This window comes from Acinonyx jubatus, chromosome C2 (assembly GCF_027475565.1).
Source record: "Acinonyx jubatus isolate Ajub_Pintada_27869175 chromosome C2, VMU_Ajub_asm_v1.0, whole genome shotgun sequence".
Taxonomy (NCBI): domain Eukaryota; kingdom Metazoa; phylum Chordata; class Mammalia; order Carnivora; family Felidae; genus Acinonyx; species Acinonyx jubatus.
Genome location: NC_069384.1, coordinates 22596550 through 22619462, shown reverse-complemented (window position 1 = coordinate 22619462; position 22913 = coordinate 22596550). Strand labels below are relative to the sequence as shown.

General features: G+C 33.8%; 1 protein-coding gene across 4 annotated transcripts in view; it reads left to right on the top strand.

Annotated features, from left to right (window-relative positions):
- NCAM2 (neural cell adhesion molecule 2) overlaps window positions 1-22913 on the top strand; it is a 517977-nt gene that overhangs the window by 298278 nt on the left and 196786 nt on the right. For all 4 annotated transcript variants that reach the window (XM_027041783.2, XM_053220659.1, XM_053220660.1 and 1 more), the window contains one exon: window positions 3194-3331. In XM_027041783.2, the coding sequence (XP_026897584.1) occupies window positions 3194-3331 (138 nt within the window). The remainder of the gene's footprint in view (window positions 1-3193; window positions 3332-22913) is intronic.

The following is a 22913-nucleotide window of genomic DNA, read 5'->3' as shown; positions in this document are numbered from 1 at the left end:
GGGATTTAATTGGATATGTAGATGGAGGGAGATGGAGAAGTCAAGGATGATTCAAGGAATTGGACTCGGGCAAATAGTTCAATGTACAGACATGCTAAGACAGAACTGGAGAGACCATATGAGAAATTTCAGGTGGAGATAGTACAGTGAATTTTAAGTTTGCTGAGATTAAAGTATTTCCAACGCTTTTCAGTAGGTACATCTGCTATACTGTTACAGACTTTTCTAATTCAGGTAATGGTCTTGTCTGAAGAAAAATTGAGAGACTCAAAATACAGATGGTAATTGAAGCCATAAGAGTAGATGAGACATATCATCAGTGGCGGGGGAATGAGAAAAAAAGAGGGCTAGAAAATAATCTGCCTAAAGAAGCATAAAGCAGATCACTTACTGAGTATTACATTTTTTCATTTATTTTTTAATGCAATAATGAAATTTAAAAAAAAACACGAAAGTTCTGTATAATTGAGAGAAGCTAATAACCTCTAATAGTCAAATAGTCCTGATATCCATAGTTATGTGTAATTGATTGAAGCAGTGCTTTCTTCAAGTGTTTTCTTCAAGCACATATTCATGATGTACTTCAGTTTGATAGTTCACTATATCATTCCATGGACTTGACACCCATATCTACAATTTGACATGCAATTTTCACATGGTTTGTTTTCTGTATGGAAACATTGGGATGTATTTACATTTAGCAGGTAACTACTATTTTTCTAATGTTCTAATAACTTTTCTCAGACAGTAGAAATACTATATTAAAATGGCCATTTGATTAAAAGTTTACAATTAGAAGAAAGATTGATTTATTCCTATCAAAATATGTATTATAGACATTCAAGTCATTTTCCTTTTTATATCAAATATTGCCTTCCTGATTAAAATAATTCTTCTGCTTACTAATTTTGTAACTAAGTATCCTATAAGTGTTAAAGAACATTATAGTTAAAGGATAATACATATTTTAGTAATTTAAAAATACTACAATAATCAAGGTATAATTATGGGCATCCCTAAGTTTGAACTATTACAATTTATAATTGCTTCTCATTCTAATTTCCAGCCACATGCTCAAGTAGAGGCTCTTTTAATTGACTTTGGAATGTTCTTAATTTTTAGGAGTTCTGAGTTATTCCAGGACTTCTTGTGAGTTAAACTTTAAAATTTCTTGAGGATTCTTTTTCTCCAGGCTTTTCTTAGAGAAAAGGAAAATTTACCAGGGAAAGCATATGTATAAAAATTTGTGTCTCTCTTCTTTGGGTCAACCTAAAGAAGAAATAAATATTATGGGAAAGTTTGTATAGTAGTCCCTCCATGTCCACAGGAGATATATTTCAAGACTCCCCAGTGGCTACCAGAAGTACCAAACCCTGTATATACTTTTTTTCTAAAAAAAATGTGCTTATGATAAAGTTTAATTTATAAATTAGGCATTTAACTTATAAATTAAGAGATTAACAGCAATTACTAATAATGAAATAGAACAATTACAACAATTTTATTGTAATGAAAGTTATGTGAATATGGCCACTCTCTAAAAATAGCTTATTGTACTGTACTCACCCTTTTTCCTTTGATGAGGCAAGATGATACAATGCCTACATGATGGGATGCAATGAGGTGAATGACATAGGCATTGTGATATAGTTCTGGTAAGATGTCATAAGGAGGATCATCTGCTTCCGGGCCACGGTTGACTGAAGGTAAATGAAACTGCAGAAGGCAAAGCCATAAATAAGGGGGACTATTGTCCTTCCTGAGCTGAAAATCATGTGTCTCTTGCTTTACAATCAATATTTTCTATTTCCGGGGGCCTCTGAATCTACCTATTTCCGTTCTTTATTAATTATCTCTTCCTTACATGTATTAAGCGCAGTCTTCTCATATTCTGATCACTCTCCTATTTGTATTTGTAGTCCAAACTAGAATTGGTATGGCATTAAGAAATTGTATTAAGGAATCACTATGGCAAATGAATCCCAAATCTGAATCGAACCCAAAACAACCTAATATAGCAGATTATGTCCAGTCGGCAGCCCCAGCCATCCATTCAGTGGTCCAGGCTGAGGGAAGCTGTACCTTTTTCTCATGCGGCTTCCATGTTTACCCTACCTGTCTATCAAGCCAGCAGATAGGGGAAGAGCAGTAAACATTGGAATAGGTCCAAAAAGTAACCTTTAATGGTATAACAGTAAATACCCTGGAGGAGAGCACCTTAAACTAATGCCATTTCTACTTTACCAAAAGGTACAACGGGGTTGAGGATGTCTCTCTCATATTTACCAAAGTATCTCAAATACTATGCATACCAAAAAGATGATGTTCAATGATATATTAACGGATGAAATTTAAGATATTGCTTTTACAACATGTTTCAAAATGGACTAGATGTGAGAATATTGTTTACTTGATAAGAAGAGAAAAGGTCCTAACACTGCAACAAAATTGCCATGACTAAAAAAACAGACCAGACATTATGGAAAACATGTTCAGGCTGAGATGATGCCTAGGCTAGCCAGATTATTTTAAGCAATCAACTAATGCATGCCCTCTAACAGCCTATTTTTATGTATATTCATGTGCATACACTCATACACAAAATGGAATCTTGAAATAAAATTAATAAAGTCTAATATATTCATTATTAAAGTGGATTATCTTGGATTTAGAAAAAAATTCAAATAAATTCAAGATATGGCCATTTTATATGTCCTTTATGTGACTTGAATATTACTGTATCATTTAGCTTTCTCCTAAGGGTATACTGAATTATTAGTTTAATTATTGTGTAAGGAAGGCTATTCAATCAATTTTCTAACCCTTTTCCACCCTTTGGTTGCTACATATTGCAGTCAAAATGTCTTCATGCCTGCAATATCTAATCTCTCAGCATTGTTCTTTTGTGTATCATTTCTGCATTCAAAGTACCAAGGGGAAAATAATAGCCTAACCATTTTATGTGGAAATAAAGTCTTGAATGTATTTTAGAAAAAAAGGTGTAACAAGGCAGTGTGGAGTGGAAAAATTGAAGCCATGAAATTACATTTTACTTTCAAATTTGAATTTGTTTGTTGATGAAAAGTTTGATAGTGTCAGACAAGTGCCATATTTTAACTCTTAGCAATTTAGAACATACTGGACTCTGCTTTCAATTACTGATATCATTTCCTCCCCTTTGCTTACTTTCTAGATCGCTTTGCTATGCTAGCCAACAATAATCTGCAGATTCTCAACATCAATAAAAGTGATGAAGGTATATACAGGTGTGAAGGAAGAGTGGAAGCTAGGGGAGAAATTGACTTCCGTGATATCATCGTTATTGTTAATGGTAAGCAGAGAATAATTTGTACATATTTTATTGTTGCATTTTAGCAATATTTTTATTAAAAGGGCAACCCTGTAAATACGGCACTTTAATAACCTTTTTGATACCTGGAGGAAATCTCCCCACCTCTATGATCACATCTATTACACTGTCTATAGTCTCACGGGCAGGATCTGCGACTTATTTAACACTGTCATCTTCTTTCACTCTTCTACTCTGTAAGGGAGTAGTTGCCTTTTGCTGGCTTTGTAGTAGTTGAAAGAATGCCAAGTGAAACATAGTAAAGTGTCATACTAGATTTGACTTTTAAATTGCATGAATCACTGGTGGCTTAAACTAATCTATTTAACAGTTTTGTAGGTTTTCTCAAATTTAAATTTAATAATTGAATCCACAAGGAGATTAATAACTAAGTTTATGGCATCACGATGACATCTCTTCTTCCAAATTTGGCTTCTCCTGCTGTATTTTCTGCCTGTGTTAACATGACATTCTATGAGCCCAGAAGATATATTAATGTTATTCTCCTAGTGCCTCCATTTTGATGATCTAATCTATAATTGACATATGCAACACACTTTTTAACATCTCTCAAATATATTCTACCATGATGCCCTCCATAAGAGTGCTGCCCTTTCAAATTGCTTTTCTCTTTTTCTTGAATTGCTACAAGCTGTTTCCTCTTCTCTCAGTCCCATAATTCAACTTCTTCTCCATCCAACCTTTCACCACTTAAAATTGTCAATGCTTCCTGTTAACTTTGAGACAAAATTAAAACCACTTTTCATGGCATTGGATTTCTTTTATGGTCACCAACCCCTCTTCCCTAACATTCATTCATGAGTAGCCCATGCCTCAGCCATATGGAAATATTAGTAGTAACACTGCACAAAATGCACTTTTGGTTTTTCTTCTGTTTTAAAATAAAAAGTTAGTGGTACCTATAATCCCACAGGGTTCTATAAGCAGAATGTCATTTGTTCTTTCTGGGATAGACAAAATCTAAAATTAAGGAGTTAGCCACGCATTTCCTATGAGTTGGGGCTGGGACAGGGAGGAATAAATCTGTGTCTTCTATATCCTTTCCCCATCCCGCCACGAGCTAGCTCTCCAGTTCTTTAAGACTGGAGAACACTAGGAATCTCATATACCTCTGAAAGAGTTCACTGGTCTTTCCTTTTCTGCAATAAAGGCAGTTGAACCACAAGGTTCATGCTGAAAGACAAAGAGAATATTAAAACACTGCTATCTTTTTCTCTCCTTCTCCAAGTCTATAATTAATTGGGATTTGTGGATAATATAATGGAATAGAATAGGTGTTATGACAGGGAAGCTAGACAGGCTCGTAGAAATTGCACATGCTCATGGAGGAGGCCAAAGTGCCAGGCCTTCAGAGGAAAAGCTTTTCTTTTTTAGAGGTGTTGAGTCTGGTATTTATGAAGAGCACTATAGTCTGGAGATTTTGACCTTCCACACAGGTGGAAGATTTCAGTGCATGAAGAATAGTTTTAAAATGGAGGTTTGTAGCTATATCTCCATCTATTCTATTATCTATGAGTATCTCTAAACTATTTCTGTCTTTATTATAAACAGTACACATACATAACTTACATTATTTAGTTTAAATATTGTCTTAACTTTCTAGTGTGCTTTATTTCCAAAATAATTTTTGTTGCCATATATAAATATATTTTGTCACAAGCAAATACTGTGTTCAGTATTCTTTTATGAAAATGGAGATTATAATATTAGTATTATATGTAAAGTTTTGGAAGCAGTATATATTTACTATTAGATGTTATATATTCATATATATATATATATATATATATATATATATATATATGTCAAATCAAGCCCATATTTTTACACTAAAACAGTAACTCAAATATGATATAAAAAGAAATGAGGGGCACTGAGGGGCTCAGTTGATTAAGCATCCAACTTTTGGTTTTGGCTCAGGTAATGATCTCAGGGTCCATGGGATCAAACCCCATGTTGGGCTCTGTGCTGACAGTTTGGATCCTGCTTGGAATTCTCCCTTCTCTCTCTCTGCCCCTCCCTTCTCTCTCTCTCTCTCACTCTCAAAATAAATAAACATTAAAAAAATTTTAATAAAAAAATAAACGATATCTGGCAGGCGTAGCATATTCACCCTTTATTAACTATTTTGCTATAGTAATTTTAATACAATATTAATAATTAAATTAATATTTTAAATACTTTAACACATTTATAAATGTTCTAATCTGTTTCCACACTAGTTGACCTGTGAATTTTTATATTATGATTACATTTATTTTGAAGGAAGCAAATTGTTTTCAATTAACAAAGTTTGAATCTTCGAGTCCATCATGGTAAGCGCTCAAACTGGAATATTTTGTTCTGTATATCTATGCCTATTATGCCGGGGTTCACAAGAGGATAAACACTGGATTGTGTTCTTTTGTGCCTCTCAAATCAATCCTGTAGGTAGTTTTCTGTTCTGCCTGCATCCCACTGACCCTCCCAAAGGGAAATCATTCTCCTTCCACATCCCAATTTCCTCTAACAGAATCAACTACAGATCCTAATCTGACCTTTGCTCAAACACTGCTTTATCTCCACTCATTCTAATTAGTCACATTTCCCCTTTATGGTCAAAAACTCTCATACCTTAGAATTCCTGGCATCACTTTTCTTCAAAATAACAGTGTTCACAAAAATCAACCATCGATTTATTCGCCTTCTGGATGATACGTTTGGACCCTGTCAAGGGAATGCATTGACTAATGCCACCAGTTCATCTCTGCTTTTCTCTCACATTTTGCCTTTATTTCAGACAGAAGAGTCATCCTGCTACAGTCTTATTGACTCTTGTCCTGTTACTGGCTCCTTTTAAATGTTGAGCTCTCCTTAAAAGTATCTTCTTAATATTTCTCTCTTATAAAACCTCTTGAAGGTATTTCAGTGGAAAGTTCGAGGCTGCAAAAAATAACAATAAAATAAAAGCAATAGCTTTATCCACCTTATCTTTCTTCAACTACAAATATGACCTGTTCTATGACCTTTTCCTCAACTTATATTGAGAGCCCTCTCTCTTAATTGCTACTTATTTTTTATCGTGATTTGGATTTTATCCTGGACCTCCTTTCTTTGTCTCCTTCCCCCTCAAGTGCCCTGGAATCCTGACCAAAGGCTCCAGCAACTATTTATGTATATTCACTGCTTCCTTGTGAGATCTTAGCTCTGGAAAAAGCTCTGTTCTTTCTTTTATTTTTTGCTCCTTGAAAATTTTTCCCTCGTGTTTCTTTTCTTCCAATGCATATGCTTTTGTTTCAATAAATAATTGAAAGATATTTTTGCTAGGTTCCTCTTTGGTACCAACAATACTAAATCTTAGGAATATTTTTTTTTTTCTTAACTCCCTCTCTGACTTTCTTATCATATTTCTCAATGCCTGTGTATAGTTTTTTTGCAAAAACTTTCTTTCCTCCCTTGAAGAGGTTATGTATTACTGCTCATTGACATGTGGATTGTGGCGCTTCCAGTGGGAGAGTTGTGCACCCCCACCCAACTGATGAAGCCACTTGTCCTGGCCAGTGGCACATATAACCAAACAATATACACTATGACTGAAATTAGGCTGCAAGAAGAATGATATGGTTTTTTTTATCATGTTCTTTCCTTCTGACATGAAACTAGCATGACCCCAAAGAGAGACTTTTCCGTCACCTTGGATACCACAATGAAGACATGTGGAGCAGAGTCACAGCTGATCTGCAGGTGCAGACACATAACATAAATAAGAAATAGAGCACATTTTTTAAGCCCTGAATTTTAGAACCGTTGTTTATTGCAGAAAAGCAGGCAAATGCAGTGCCAGTGGCCTTTTCCTACTTAAATAAGCAAATTAAACACTATATGACCTAGGGATACTTCTGAAATTACTTCCCTGAGTATGCTGCAGATGTCGTATAATCCCATTTTCTTCTGATGGTGATCATTTCTTGAGATTTTCTTATCACCTTATCAGACAATTGGAAATCCAACTGAAGATTTTTGACTGCAGTTTCAGTATTAATTTATATTGCACTTGTGTATTGATTCAACAGGTACGTATGAAGTGCTAGCTATGTGTTTCACACTATGTTATGCTCAAAATACTATTGGGCTTAATGTATCATCATTTCCCTCAAGGCACTTCGAGTTTTATCTTACTAAAATAATCAACTTTACTAAAGTCCCTTATTGTTTATGGGACAGTTGGATACAAAAGCATTTACTAAAGGCAATTTTTATAGATATTCACAGACTATTTTTTAATAAGAAGGAGCACCTAATGTAGCTTAAGGGGAGACTTCCTTGGTATTTGGGATAAATCTATTGGTGGAAAAGTGCTACCTTTTAGAACAGAGAGAAAGAGAGAGACAGAAGGACAAATAGAACAGATTGTGCAAAAACAAAAATCGTATGATGTGAAAAATACCTAATAACTGTGACTGGAATGTGATATTTTGGGGAGTGATGGTAGTGTTAGATGAGATATAGCTGGAGAGTCAGAGGGTCAGATCATAGAGGACTATGGACTCTCTTCTATGAGGCAAAGATGAACTGACATCCAAACTAGAGAGCAAGGAAATTGACAGAATGATGGAGGCAGGGAGAGGAAGTGAGTTCAAGTGAGAGATAATTGGGGCTTGTGCTAAAAGACAAAGAAATGAAGGGGAAGGTATATAATCAGGTATTATTCGGAACAAAGCCTTTGTATCACATGTATGTCACAGAGGCTAGAGCAATCAAGGGTAATTTGAAGACTTTTAGTGTGGGTTTTAGGTTTCCAGCATACTAAATGCAAACAAATGTGACCCATATAGTGAGACTTGAAATATATTTGCTGAATTTGACCATTATGAGATTACAAGAGACATTAGGGTCAATAATATCATCTGAATAGCCTGGACAAAATTCATACTGCAGTGACTTGAAGGATAAATGTACCTTTTGCATTCATTGAAGGATGAAGTTAGCAAAGTCACAACATTTGTTACCTCAGCTTATTGGGATCAACTGTTAAATGGGAAACATCACAAGGTTGAATTAAAGAATAGAGGAAGTGGTTGGACATTTATAAGGAACATACCTTGCACATAAAGAGGATATCTTTTATGATGAGCCTGGAGGAAGTGAGTCCAAAATGAGTTAGGATGTGGATAAATTAATTCAAAGATGGGTCTGGTTGATAATTTGAGAGAAAGCTTGCCACATGACTTCAATATTCTATTTCTAATCACCTGGCTCTCCTTGATGTACTCTGGATATTTCTGAAATATTTCTCCACAGTTTTATGTGTTTACATCTGCTCTTTATTGGATTTTCAAGTAAGCTTTCTAACATGCCTAACAAATTTTCACAAATCTTTCATCAGCTGCCTTCCTTTTATTATTATACCTTATTATATTATTACACATTTGATAAATTGGCTGTCCATCTTTTCTATAAATTCCTGCACTCTTTTTTACTATGTAATCATATTATACACCCTTCAACACACACACACTACTATAAAAATCTCAGATACATTTCTTTAAAAGAGGATCAAAATCATTTCTCTTTTTAACACATGCCCATTCTCCTTCATCAGGTTCCTAGCACTTAGTTAAATAAAATGCTCTCTAAAACTACTCAGAAAATGTCCATATAAAAGACAGACCTAGAAATAACTTTTAAATTTAAAATATGGTCAATAGAGAGTTATTTTTATAAAATGCTCTTTTAAAGTATAATGATTCATTATTTTCTGAATCTTTTGTACATTTGTGAAGAGTGATCCACTAATTGCCAATTCAAACTTGGGATAATGGAGGCAGGAACAATGTAGAGTGAAGGGAAAATACCTAGTAGTATAATTTTAAAGCGATTGTGTCTTTAGTCTTCCTTTGAACATTACCATTAAATCAATGGTAAATGACAATGGCAGAAGATATTTGTGCAAGTACGCGTCAGAATGTACAGTGAGTGCACTTTGTTAATGCAGTGGTCCTCAGACAGTATTCCTACCCATTTCTAGCCATTTCTTAAAATTAAGAAAATTGGAAAAAGTACTTTTCTTTTTATAAAAAAATGAAAAGTCAAATTTTTTTCTCTTTAAATTTTATGCAATGTTATATAACATAAAGGAAATATAACAATATAAAATACAGTGAACTAGCCTCTTGTATGTCAATAATACAATTGAATTAATCATTCAGAGCAGTTAATTATTGCAAATTATGGAATTTCTAATTTTAGCAATAATGTATAATATATAATTCAAGGAGTCTATAAATAAGCATTTGTCAAAACCAGATATTTTATGATGTTACTATTTCTATCCTTAGTGATCCAATTAAGTTTAAAAGATTAGGAGTTTGGGGTGCCTGGGTGGCTCAGTCAGTTAAGCCTCCTACTTTGGCTCAGGTCATGATCTTGCATTTTGTGGGTTGGAGCCCTACATTGGGCTCTGTGCTGACAGCTCGGAACCTGGAGCCTGCTTCACATTCTGTGTCTCCCTCTCTTTCTGCCCCTTGCTCGCTCTCTCTCTCTCCCTGTCTCTCAAAAATAAACATTAAAAATATATAAAAAATAAATGAAAGATTAGATAACTGGGAAAATATAGAATATTTTTTCTTTTTACTTTTATCCAACATTTAGAAATTTCCATAATATAGAAAATATGATACATATGTTAACGGCGAGGCCTGTTCCCCAGCTTTGGCTCTTGAGTTTGGCCAAAAAGAATTCAGAGCCAAACTCTTAAGCAAGCAGGTGTTTAATAATGGGCAAAGGGAAAGTGCACTCTCAAGGTCTGAGAGCAAGCAGGTCCAGAGGTGGCGACCTCACCGGGGGTCAAGATTATCTTTTCTTGTTATGTTTGCATATGTTATGAGTCATAGGGCTGTTTCTGACTGGAGTTGCTTTCATTCATCTGAGGGACTTCCTTCTCCTACCTGTCCAGAGGGAGAGTTTGGGAGTTCTTTGTCAGAAGTATCATGGCGGCCTTCCCCAGCTGGGAGGTGGTCAAAACCGCAATGTAAATGTATCATAATGAAGCTATAGGTTGCTGTAGGACCGTGGTTATTGGGAAGAATGCGTATGGATCCTACGGGGTCTTCCCCAGCTATTTGGAACTTTGTTCCTGCCTTTTGCCTTTTTTATCAGTCAGAAAACACCTGTTCCCTGTTGATATGTAGCTAAATATGCACTCTATCAGATAGAAAGAAAGAAAGATAGATAGATAGATAGATAGATAGATAGATCAATCATCTTTGGATATCTATGAACATTTTTCTTTGCCTATATCCTCAACATAAATAGTTGGAGTGAAAAGTTAATACAGTTTCTTACCTTTTCTTCAATCCGTATTTCTCTTTTGCCCAGAATTTCCCAGGTACACTTAAAGGGCATAATGTTATGTTATAAGGCTGTAGAAAAACATACATTTATTTTACAACCTATTTTCAATCTCTAATTATAAGAGAAGACAAAATTATCTTATTACTTGAATCAAATCCTGGTTCTGAACTCACCCATCCCCTGACTGGTCGTGTAGAGATTGGTTTTTGAAATGTTTGTCTAACATTTGGTTAATAATGTGAACACCATCATTTGTAAAATCAACAATGAAAATTTCAAGAAATTTATAGTGGCCACAAGATACTGTAATTAAAATATTTTACATTTCATGGAATCAGTAAAGTGAAAGACACCATCTAAGTATTACCTGACATTGTACAGATGAATGACATTGAAGACAATTAGTGTCTAAATTACATTCATGATATTCATGATTCTGTTCTTCAGAATGTGCTGCACTAAAGGATAAGTTAGGAGGCAATGCCACTATTTTATTCATACTGTAAATTATGATCTGTATGTCTTGATTTTACTTTTTTTTAACATCATATCCTATGGCTTTCAATGAAATTGTAGGTATCCAGAGCATGTATATTTTTAATAGGGAAAATAGTTAAGAAACAGAAAGACTTCCATTTAAGTTAGATATAAATTAAATAAACACCCAGTTGTAAGTAATATTAATTCCTGTACTGATTATATTTTTAAGTACAATATGGGTTCCCCCTTTACGGAGGTACATTTAGTTTTACTAAGATTAATGAGTGTGCAATCTCAATGTAAAATGAGTATTCTGTCTATCTCTTACACACACACATAGACACAAACACACACACACCAGCCTGATTTCTATTTTCCCTATAAGACTTAGTTCAAGTATCATCTAGCAAACTTTTCTTAATTTTATCTGCCTTATTACATGACTTCCTTACCTTGAGATCTCCTAGCACTAGGTTCATCTCTATAAAATTGTCCTAAGTTCAGATATTTGAACGGACTCCCCAGATTCCAGTAGAGTATACTCATAGAAAGGTCTTATTTTAAAGGAAAGAATATTATGCAGTAAGAGGACAAAAGAACAAAAGTAATATTTTATAACATCAAGAAATACCTTAGATTTTTCGATATAGAAAGCAGTCAACAACTTTTGGAATAGTTTCTTCAGTTTTTAATTATTTTTTACAAAAATATTATTATCCCAATGACAGAAGGCATTTTATTTGATAATTATCACTGTTCACCTTTTATTCTCCTTAGGCTTAATAATCCAAATGACTTTACTATTACTGTAAAGGCATTTGCCCCTTATGCTATCAATCTCCTAATACAATTTCAGTTATCTTGCATGTATTTTAACGGTTTATTGTGTTATATATATAATAAACTGCATATTAAAATGCTATGTGTATATATGTATATATGTATGTATATATGTACATATATATGTATATATGAATGTCATATATATGATATGAACCATATGTACATATATATGTATATATGAATGCCATATATATGATATGAACCAATCACCACAATCAAGATAATGAATATAAGTGAATATACTCATTCCCCACAACAGTTCTCAGAATCTGTATAAAAGTAATCATGCAGCGTATACACTTCTAAGTGACTTCTTTCACTCAGCAAAATTATTTGGAGATTTATCCATGTTGTTCCATGCAATAGTATTTCATTTTTTTTTTTATTGCTAAGCATCATTCAATTGTAGGAATATTTCACAATTTGCTTATGTGTTTACCCAAATGACTACTTGGGATGTTTCAAGTTTTTGTCTTACAAATAAAGCTGCTATAAACACTTGTATGTAATTCTTTGCATGGATATATGCTTTTCTTTCTCTGGGGTTAATACCTGTGAGAAGTATGGCTGGATCATATGATATGTATGTGTTTAACCTTCCTTTTATAAAATGCAGCAAATTGTTTTCCAAAGGGGTTGTAGTATTTTATATTCCCAGAAGCAGTGTATTGGCCTTTCAGTTGGTCCACATTCTCAGCGAAACTTCATATGGTCAGACCTTTTACAGTTAGGTAAGTGTTTGGTAGTTTCACACTGAGGATTTAGTTTACCTTTTTCAGATGACTGCGGATGTTGAGTATCTTCTCATGTGCTTGTTTACCATGCATCAATTTCCTTTTAAAATCTTTAATCCACTCTTTTTAATGGATTACTTTCTTATTATTGAGATTTCAATTGCCCTGACCCTAATATTTCAGGGGAAATATTCACTCTTTCAATATTTCAAGTTGAAGGTTAACTTCAGGTTTCAAGGTTAACTGTAGCCTTTTCAGAGATGTTCTTTATCAGATTGAAAGTGACCTTTTCCTAGACTGGTAAGAAATTTTATCAAAAATACCGGATTTTTCCAAATACTTCTTTTCTGAATCTAATGATGAGATAATAACATAATTTGTATCTTTTAATCTATTAAGTTAGTGAAATAGATTGTTCAATTTTAGAATGTTAACTAACCTTGTATTTCCACATGGCCAAAATGTGTTATTCTTTTATATAACATTGGATTTAATTTCCTAAAATTTTGTTAAGAATTTTTGCATCTGTCTTCTTACGAGGTATTGTTCTGCTGTTTTATTCTCTTGTTACGCCTTTGTCTGATTTTGGTAACCAACGTATTAATGGCCCATTGAATGAATTGGAAAGAACTTTCTTTATATTGGGAAAGTTTGTGTTTGGTTTAATTTTTTTCATTAAATATTTAGTAAAAACTCATCATTAAAGCCATATGGATCTAGAGTTTACATTGTAGGAAGATTTTAAACTGCTATTTCAGTCTTTTAGTAGATAAATGCTATTCATTTCAAGTTATCTATTTTTAAGTGAAATTTGGTGGTTAATACCTTTCAAGGAATTTGTCCATTTCATCTAAGTTGCTGACTTTATTGGCATAAAATTGTTCATGACATCCTTCTATTATCCTGCTAATATCTGTAGAGTCTATAGTCATCTTGACTTTTCAGTTCCAGTATTGCTACCTTATACTCTCTCTCTCTCTCTCAGCCCCTCTTTTTCTGTCTCTCTGTCTGTATGTCTCTTGTTCTCTCACTTTCTCTGTCTGCCCCTCATTCTCACTCTTCTTTTCTGATCGGTGTGGCTGAAATTTTACTAGTTATATTGGTCTCTTAAAGAAACTGATATGATTTAGTGTTCTATTTGTTTTCCTTTTTTTATTTTATCAATTTCTAATATAATCTTTATTATTATATTTTTTCTTACTTATTTTGGGTTTAACTTGATCTTCTTTTCCATTTTCTTAAAGTTACACCTGAATACACTAAATTGAAACCTTTTTTCTCTTCTATGGCATGTATTTAATGATTGAGAATTCCCTAATTTTTAAATAAAATTTATTGTCAAATTGGCTTCCATACAACACTCAGTGCTCATCCCAACAAGTGCCCTCCTCAATGCCCATCACCCACTTTCCCCTCTGCCCCAACCCCCATCAATCCTCAGTTTAAATACAGAGAACAAACTGAGAATTCCCTATTTGTACTGTTTTAACTTCATTCCACAACTTTTAAGATGTTGTGTATACCTTGGCATTCAGTTCAAATGCTTTGCAATTTCCCTTCTGATTTCTTATTTGTCCTATGGGTTATTTAGAACTGTGTTATTTAGTTTTCAAGTATATGACGGTTTTCCAGATATTGTTCTGTCGTAGTTTCTAATCTGGTTCTAATATAGTTAGAGAACACACTTTCTTTGATTTAGATCTTTCTAATTGTATTCCCTGTGCAGTAGAAAAGAGTGTGTGATTTGCTGGCTTAGTTAAGAGTTTTAATAGTAATCAGTTAACTTAGGGTCAATTAATAATGTTGATCAAGTCTTCTTTATCTTTTTTAACTTCTTGTCTACTTGCTTTATTAGTTATTGAGAGAGGGCTATTTAGTCTCTAATAAAGTTATAGATTTGTCTATTTCTCCTTGAAGTTCTGTTAGTTTCTGCCTCATGAGTTTTGAAACTCTGTTATTATATGCATAAGAGTTTAGAATTATGTCTTCCTGATGAATTGACTGCTTTATCATTAGGAGATTAGGCAGTATATAGTTGGTTTGGTATTGTGGGGTTTTTTTTCATTGTCTATTGTGATAGTCCTTGACTTTGTATTGGAGTGTTTACACAATTTATATTAAATATCTTACTGATTTAGTTAGGTTTAAATCTTGCCATTTATTTTCTATATTCCTTATCTGTTCTTTGTTCACTTCTTATATTTATGACTACTTTATATTTTTGGAGTATTTTGTATCAATCAATTAATTTTCTATCTTGTCTCGTTAGCTATAAATCATTGCCATGTTATTTTAGTAGCTGATTTTCACAGTCCTCCTTCAAGTGATGTTACACTATTCACACATTGAATAACAGTACTCCCTTCCAGCTTTTGTGCAATTATCATCATATGTTTTACATCTATATAAATTATAAACCCCATATTGGTTTTCCATCTGTGGTAACAAATGACCACAAATTTGGTGGCTTGAAACAACACAGATTTATTACTTCATAGTTTCTACACATCAGAAATCCAAGTAGGCTCAGCCAGGGTATGCTCAGGTTATTATAGGTCCAGAATCAAGGTATCAGCAGGATTATGCTCCTTGCTATAGACTCTGAAGAAGAATTTCTTCTAATACTCAGGTTGTTGACAGAATTTGTCCTCTTTTTGTTGTAGGACTAAGGTTCTAATTCCTTGCTAGATTTCACCCAGAAAAGGTTGTCCTTAGCTTTGAGGGGCATCTTTGGTCCTTACATGCAAGCTTCTTCCTCCAGTGCCAATAATGGTACAGTAAAACCTTCTCAAACTTGGAATATTTCTGACTCCCTTCTGCTGCCTCTCCTTCTGCCTTCTGTTTTGTATTCCAACTGGAGAGAGCTCTGTTTTTAAGGGCTCCTGCAATTGGTCTCACCTGGATTATCTAGGATACTTTTCCCATTTTAATGTCTATAATTTGTATGTTTTTTGGGGGAGGGGGAACAAGTGAGCAAAGGGCAGAGAGGGAGAGAAAGAGAGAGAGAAGCGAGGCTCACCCTGAGCAGAGCTCGTGTTTACCTGAAGCGGGGCACACAGGAGCTCACCCAGAGTGGGGCACCTGCTCACCTGAAATGGGGCTCAAGATTACCAGGTGCAGGACTCAAACTCACGAACTATGAGATCATGATCTGAGCCAAAGTCAGTCGCTTAATTGACTGAGCCCCACATATCTATAATCTTAATTATTAACTGCAAATTCCCTTTGCCATTTAACTTAGCATATTTATAAACGGCTGGGTTTACTGCATTGATGGCATCGATATCTTTACAGAGGGGAATAATAGTGGAGAATAATAGCACCTTTCTCTCTTATATATGCACTTGTTTAAATTGTCAATGAGCTCTTAAGGGATTTTCATAAAGAAAGGAAAACTTTTGTATGATAGTATCCCATTGTTACTGTTTCTACAGTTCTTCATTATTTTGTGTATATCCAGAGTTCCATCTGGTATCTGTTCCCAAATGCCCGAATGACTTCCTTTAGCATTTCTTGTGGTGCAAGTCTGCTAGTGATGATTCACTTCACCTACTGTATTTCTGAGAAAATATTTATTTTCCTTTCATATTTGAAATAAAATTTTGCTGAGTATAGAATTCTAAATTGAATGTTTTGTTTTGTTTTGTTTTCCTTTCGGTACCTTAAAAATTCTGAGCCATAAATAACATCTTTGGCCAGAGTTATTTCAGATGAAAAGTTCATCCTAATCCTTATCTTTTGCTTCTGTTCCTAAAGTGCCCCACCCATCTAGTTCTCCTAGATTCTTGAAGATTTTCTCTTTATCACTTGCTTGAAGCAATTTGCTTTAAGCAATTTGGGTATGATATACCTTGGTGTAGTTTTCTTCCTTATTCTTGTACTTGGGTTTTGCTGACAAACTTGAATTATAATTTTTATCAAATTTGGAAATCTTTCATTTTGTAGGTCTTCACATGTTGTTTTCTGTCCCACACAGAAATTTGGAACTCAAATTTCACATAGACTAGGCCATTTGAACATCCCTACATCTCTCAGATGTTATGTTCATTTTCTTTTTTTGCTGTATTACTTTGTGGATAGTTTCTGTTGCTTTCTTCAAGTTCTCTTTTCTTCTATAGTGTTTAATCCACTATTAATCCTGTCTTGTGCATTTTGCCCTAAGATGCTATAGGTTTAATATGCATAAATTTGATTTTTAAAATATTCTCTAAGTCTATAACATGATCAGTCTTTCCTCTAGAGTCTTGAACATATGGAATGCAGTTATAGTAACTGCTTTAATGTTCCTGTCTGCTAATTCTATCAAATGTGCCATTTCTGGGTCACTTTTGGTTGATTGTATTTTTTCCCCCTCATCGTGTCTCATATTTCCTGCTTCTATTCATCGTGAGTAATTTTAAATTGGATGCCAGAATTTGTGGGTTTTTACTCCTTTAATATGCTGAGTGTTTTTGTATTTCCTTAAATATTTTAGGTCTTTTTCAGGAATGCAGATGAATGACTTGGAAATAGTTTAATCCTTCATGCTTTTAAGCTTTGTCAGGTGGGACCAAAATAGTCCAGAGCTAATTTTGCCCCACTTGTGAGGTAAAATCTCTCTTAATTCCTTATTTCACGTATTTTATGAGGTTTTTTTTTCTCATTTTTAAAGCAAAATTCTGGCTCATGGGAATAAAAACTATTCTTTTCTCTGTTTGAGTTTGGAAGTTGTTTCTCCTGAATCTTTTGGGAAATTCTTTCCCTGGCTTCACTAGTTTCTTCTCATGGATGTACTCGGCAGTACTCATCTGGAAGACCTCAAGAAAACTCACTGCAGATCTCAGGAAGTCCTCATTGCACACCTGTCTTCTGTCTGGCTTTCTGCCCTTTGAACTGTAGCCTTCTTTGCTTCTCCCCAGAGCCTTCCCTGGCTCAATTCAGGAAGACTGCCAGACTCCAACTGGGCTCTTCCCCTCTGTACTGCAGCTTAGAAACTCTCTCTAGACAATTAGCTGGCACAGTAATAGGACTCACTCATTTCCTCTTGTATTTCAGAAATCACTGTTGACTACTTTGTTGACTGATTCACAATGTCTTGAAAACTATTGTTCTATACGGTCCATACATCCGATTTCTTGCTTCTGTTTAGTTAGAAGGATAAATTGGGTACCTCTTTGTATATCTTGATTGGAAGCTGACATTCTCGTATATGTGTATACATATATACACATATATGATATATAATATATATATATATATATATATATATATATATATATATATATTTCAATGTAGCAAACAGAATTCTAAAGAGAATGATAAGGATTTGAATAATGTTAGCAGTGTGTTTTGTTTAATGTGATGTTGCTTACTTATACCTAAATCCTGACCTCAAAATATTGCAGTCTCCCATTCTGTACTGAATTCAAAATCATTTTGTATCTGCAGATCCATGTCCAAATTTCATGTCGCCCGCAGTTTTGTTTTGAAATTAAATTAATGAATTTAATCATACTCCAGTTTTGACAGTTGACTATTGATAGCAAGGTATGACAAAGCTGTTCTGAAAGAGCCAGAGCCATGAACTGAAATGTGGCCAACATTCTAGGTGTTTCATGAAACAGGAAGACTATAGAAGATGTGGAATCTGCAGTCATGACAGATAAAAAAACAAGCAGGAAGAATTAAAGGGGTTTTCAGAATACATTTGGCAGATCAGAGTAATGAGTAAAAGAAAGGGATGAGTTTGGTAAAGTAGAAACAAGAATACCTTGAACATGAGTCAAGATTCCCTCAGATTGGGAAATTTTTGAGATTTTTTTCCTGCTTCTGAACAATGAGGAACTGATTTCTCCAGGAGTTGTGGACTGTTTTTTATGTCACCTTATTAAATCTGGTGAATAATTGTTATACATTTAATTATATATTAAATAACACAGTTATTTATATTATAAAATTATTGTACTTCTACTACAATTACATTTTTTTAAAAAACTCACTATGTAAATGTTTAAAAGTTTTCATAAGTTTGGTTCATGTTAACATACAGTAAACTTTACTCCTTTTTTTTAAACTTTTTTTTAAAGTTGATTTATTATTGAGAGAGAGAGAGAGAGAGAGAGAACACATGCACCTGGGAAGGGGCAAAAAGAAAGGGGGACAGAGGATCTGAAGCAGGCTCCCTGCTGTCAGTGCAAAGCCCCTTGTGGGACTGGAACTCAAAAACCATGAGATCATGACCTGAGCACAAGTCAGACGCTTAACCTACTGGGCCACCCAGGAGCCCCAACTTTACTCTTTTTTTAAATTTTTACCGTATAGTCCTGTGAATTTTAATATATGCATAGATTCATGTCCCACCACTACAATCAGTAAAGAAATTATTCCATCACCCCAAACAAACAAAAGGGAATTTTTTTTCCCTTTGAAATTACATCTTCTACAACCTCTAAGCCGCAAACAACCGCTAATTTCTTTCCTTCAGTACAATTTTGTATGTCAGGAGTATCAAATAAATGGAATCATCTAAAATCTAACCTTTTTGGAATATATTAATCCATTTAGAATAATAATGCCTTGAGATTTATCTAGTTGTTGCGTGTACCCACTTTTTGCAATTGTAAATCGAGCTGCTCTAAACATGTGTGCAATATATTGTGTGAGCATCGTTTCCTTTATCTAGGGTAAGTACCTGAGAGTTAGATTGCAGAGTCATATGGTAAGTGCATGCTTTTAACTTCATGGGAAACTGCCAAATCATTTTTCACAATGGCTGTATAATTTTGAATTCTCTCTAATAGTGTGTAAGAAGTCAAGTTGCTTCTCACTCTCACCAGTGTGGATCTTTTCAGGTTTTTGTTTGTTGGTTGTGTGTGTGTTTTGTTGTTGTTGTTGTTTTTTTTTTTTTTATTTTTTGTATTTAATTCTACACTTCAAAATAGGAATGTAGTGAAATCTCTGTGGTTTTAATTTGCATTTCTGTAATGATATTGTGATGGTTTTATGCAGTAGCTAATGATAGCGTGCACCTTTTCATGTGCTTCTCATTTCTATATCCCTGTACACTCTTCAGTGAAATGCCTCTTTGAAATGTCTGCATTTCAGACATTCTCGGTGGATTATTTTTTTTCACTATTACAGTTTTAGAGTTCCTTACAAATTCTATAAATGCAGTTTTGCCCTCCAAACAGCTTCTTTAATGATGTGTCTTTTCATTTATTTTGCATTTTTTTTCTTATTGTTGAATTTAGATTGTCTTTATATATTTCGGATATTATTCCTTGCTCAGACATGTGATTCAAAGTACTTTCCTCCATGCTGGGGTTTATCATTTCATTCTCTTAACAAGTGTAATTCAGAAAGCAAAGTCTTTTAATTTTAATTTTAAATTCAAGTCCTTTAAATTCAAGGACTAATCTTTTATGGACCATTCTTTTTGTGTCATGTTTAAGAACTCTTCACTTATCCCCAAGTCACAAGATTTTTCTCCCAAGTTTTCTACTTTAATGTTTTCAGTTTACATCTTTGATTCATTTGGGGTTCATTTTTGTATATGGTATGATTTCTATCCTCAGGTTCATGTATTTGCAAATGGAAATCCAATTATTTAAAAACCATTCTGAGGATACTATTGTTTCCTTTGCACTTTGCACTTTGTAAACTAAATTTTTAAAACTTTTGTTGTATTGTAAGCTTCTATTTATGGACTTTTTTTTCTGTTCCATTGACCTATGCACCTATCCCTGCACCATTATCATGCCTCCTCAATTGTGTAGCTTTTTACCCATACCTTAAAATCAGGGGGTATTATTTCTATGACTGTTCTTTTAGAAAAAACTTGTAAATTCTAGTTTATCTTCTACTTAAGCTTTAGAATTATTCTATCTTCAAAGTAATATACTGCTGGGATTTTAATGAGAATTGTGTAGTGTCTTGATAACGACTTTGGAAAATCTGACATTTTTTTCTCAATGTTGAGTCTACAAATATACAGACTCTACAAATGGAGTCTACAAATAAATGAAGGTATGTTTCTTCATTTATGAAGGTATTTTTTTTCAATTCTTTAACATTTTTGTAGTTTTTAGCATTTAGATGCCATATGTAACTTTTTTTTTTGATTAATCCTTAAGTGTTGTATTTTTGGAGCTATTGTATGTGGTTTTGTACATTTTAATGTTGGCTTCAGTTGTTCATTGCAAGTACATATATGGAAAACAATTGTTTTTGTGTTTTTCTCATATCCTGTGATTGTGTTATGTACATTTATTATTTCTAGCAGTGTTTCTACAGATCCTTGGATTTGCAATGAATACAACAATGCATCTGCAAGTTGGAAGAGATTTATTTCTTCCTTTTTAATTGTTTGCTTTTCATTCTTATTTCTCACTTAGTACTGTGTTGGCCTTCAGTATGATGTTAAATAGGAGTGTTGAATGGAGACCTCCTTACTTGTCCCCAGTCTTGGAAATAAAGTATTCATTGTTTTACCTGAACATCCATGTGTTTTGATTTGTTTTCAGTTTGTTCTGTTTTTCATTCTTCTGTTTACCCTTCCTTGCCTTCTTTGGATTATGTATTATTTAGTATTCTATTTTGTTTTATCTATTATGTTTTTGGCCATGTCTGTTTTTTTTTTTTTTCTGGTTGTTCATGTGATTACAATGTTCCTGTTTATCTTTGAACCAATATTTTACTATTTCAATTGAAACGTAGAAACTATCGCACCATATAGGTCCTTATATGCCTCTCTTCTTTGTCTTAGTTGTCGTCTGTATTATACCTGCATTCATTGAAAACCCCATTACACAATGTTAACCTTCTATTTTGAACATTAAACATATCTTTACAAAGATATTTACCATTTCTTTTGTTCTTTCTTCATCCTTGAAACTCCCTTTGATAAAATTTTTCTTTTGCCTGAAGAGTTTCCTTTTCTAATTCTTTTAAGATCAAAACTTCTAGTAGAAGATTTATTGTCTTTTATCTGAGAATGATAATGCATTATTTTACCTGCGTTTCTGAAGGATATTTTTGCTGGACATGGAACTTTATTTTGGCATATCTGTCTTTATGGCACTTTAAAAATATTGTTTCCCCTCCTTTTGGCCTCCATGGTTTCTGATAAGAAATCTCCAGTTCCTTGAATTATTGTTCTCCTGTAGCTAATACATCTTTTGTATTTCTGTATGTTTTGTTTTCAGCAATTTGATTATGTTGTGACTGGATATGAACATCTTTGAGTTTATGCCATTTGGTATTCAAGTCCATAGCTGGTTTTGAATTTATGGTTCGATGTCCTTTGCCATTTAAGAAGTTTTCAGATGTTAGCCCTGTAGATACATATACACATGTATGCTTATATATGCATATATTTTTTATGGTGCTCTTTCTCCTTTCCTTCTTAGATTTGATGATATTTTGGTATTGTCTCACAAGTTCTTGAAGCTGTGTTCATTTTTTTCTTTACTTCCTCTGTTTTGAAGATTGGATAATTTCTACTGATCATCCTTTCATGTTCAGAAACTCTTTCCTCTGTCATAGCGATCCAGCATATCCACGGTGTTTTATTGTTTAAGCGTCTAGTTCTAATATTTGTTTATTTTTAAATATATTGTCCATATTTGCAAGTTGCCTATCATTTCATTTATTTCAAGATAGTTCATTCTTACTTCAGTTTACTCTTGCTCTTTGGAAAATGTTTAAAATAGTTGCCTTAAAATAGTTTTTTGATAATCCAATATATGTCAGCATGCCATTGGCATTTCCCATTAATATGAGATTTTCCTAGTTTTTCGTAGGTGAAAAATGTTTAGATTATATACTGGATTCTGAATATTACATTATGAGATTCTGGGTGTTACTTCAGTCTATGGAGAATATTTATATTTTTATTTTCATAGACAGTCTGTTTAGGGGTGCCTGGGTGACTCAGTCAGTTAAGCATCCGACTTCAGCTCAGGTTGTGATCTCACGGTCCGTGAGTTCAAGCCCTGCATCAGGCTCTGTGCTGAGAGCTCAGAGCCTGGAGCCTGTTTCAGATCGTGTGTCTCCCTCTCTCTGCCCCTTCCCCACTCATGCCCTGTCTCTCTCTGTCTCTCAAAAATGAATAAACGTTAAAAAAAATAACAGTCTGTTTAAATTCAGGCCACATATTGTGACCAGACTTCTGTGGT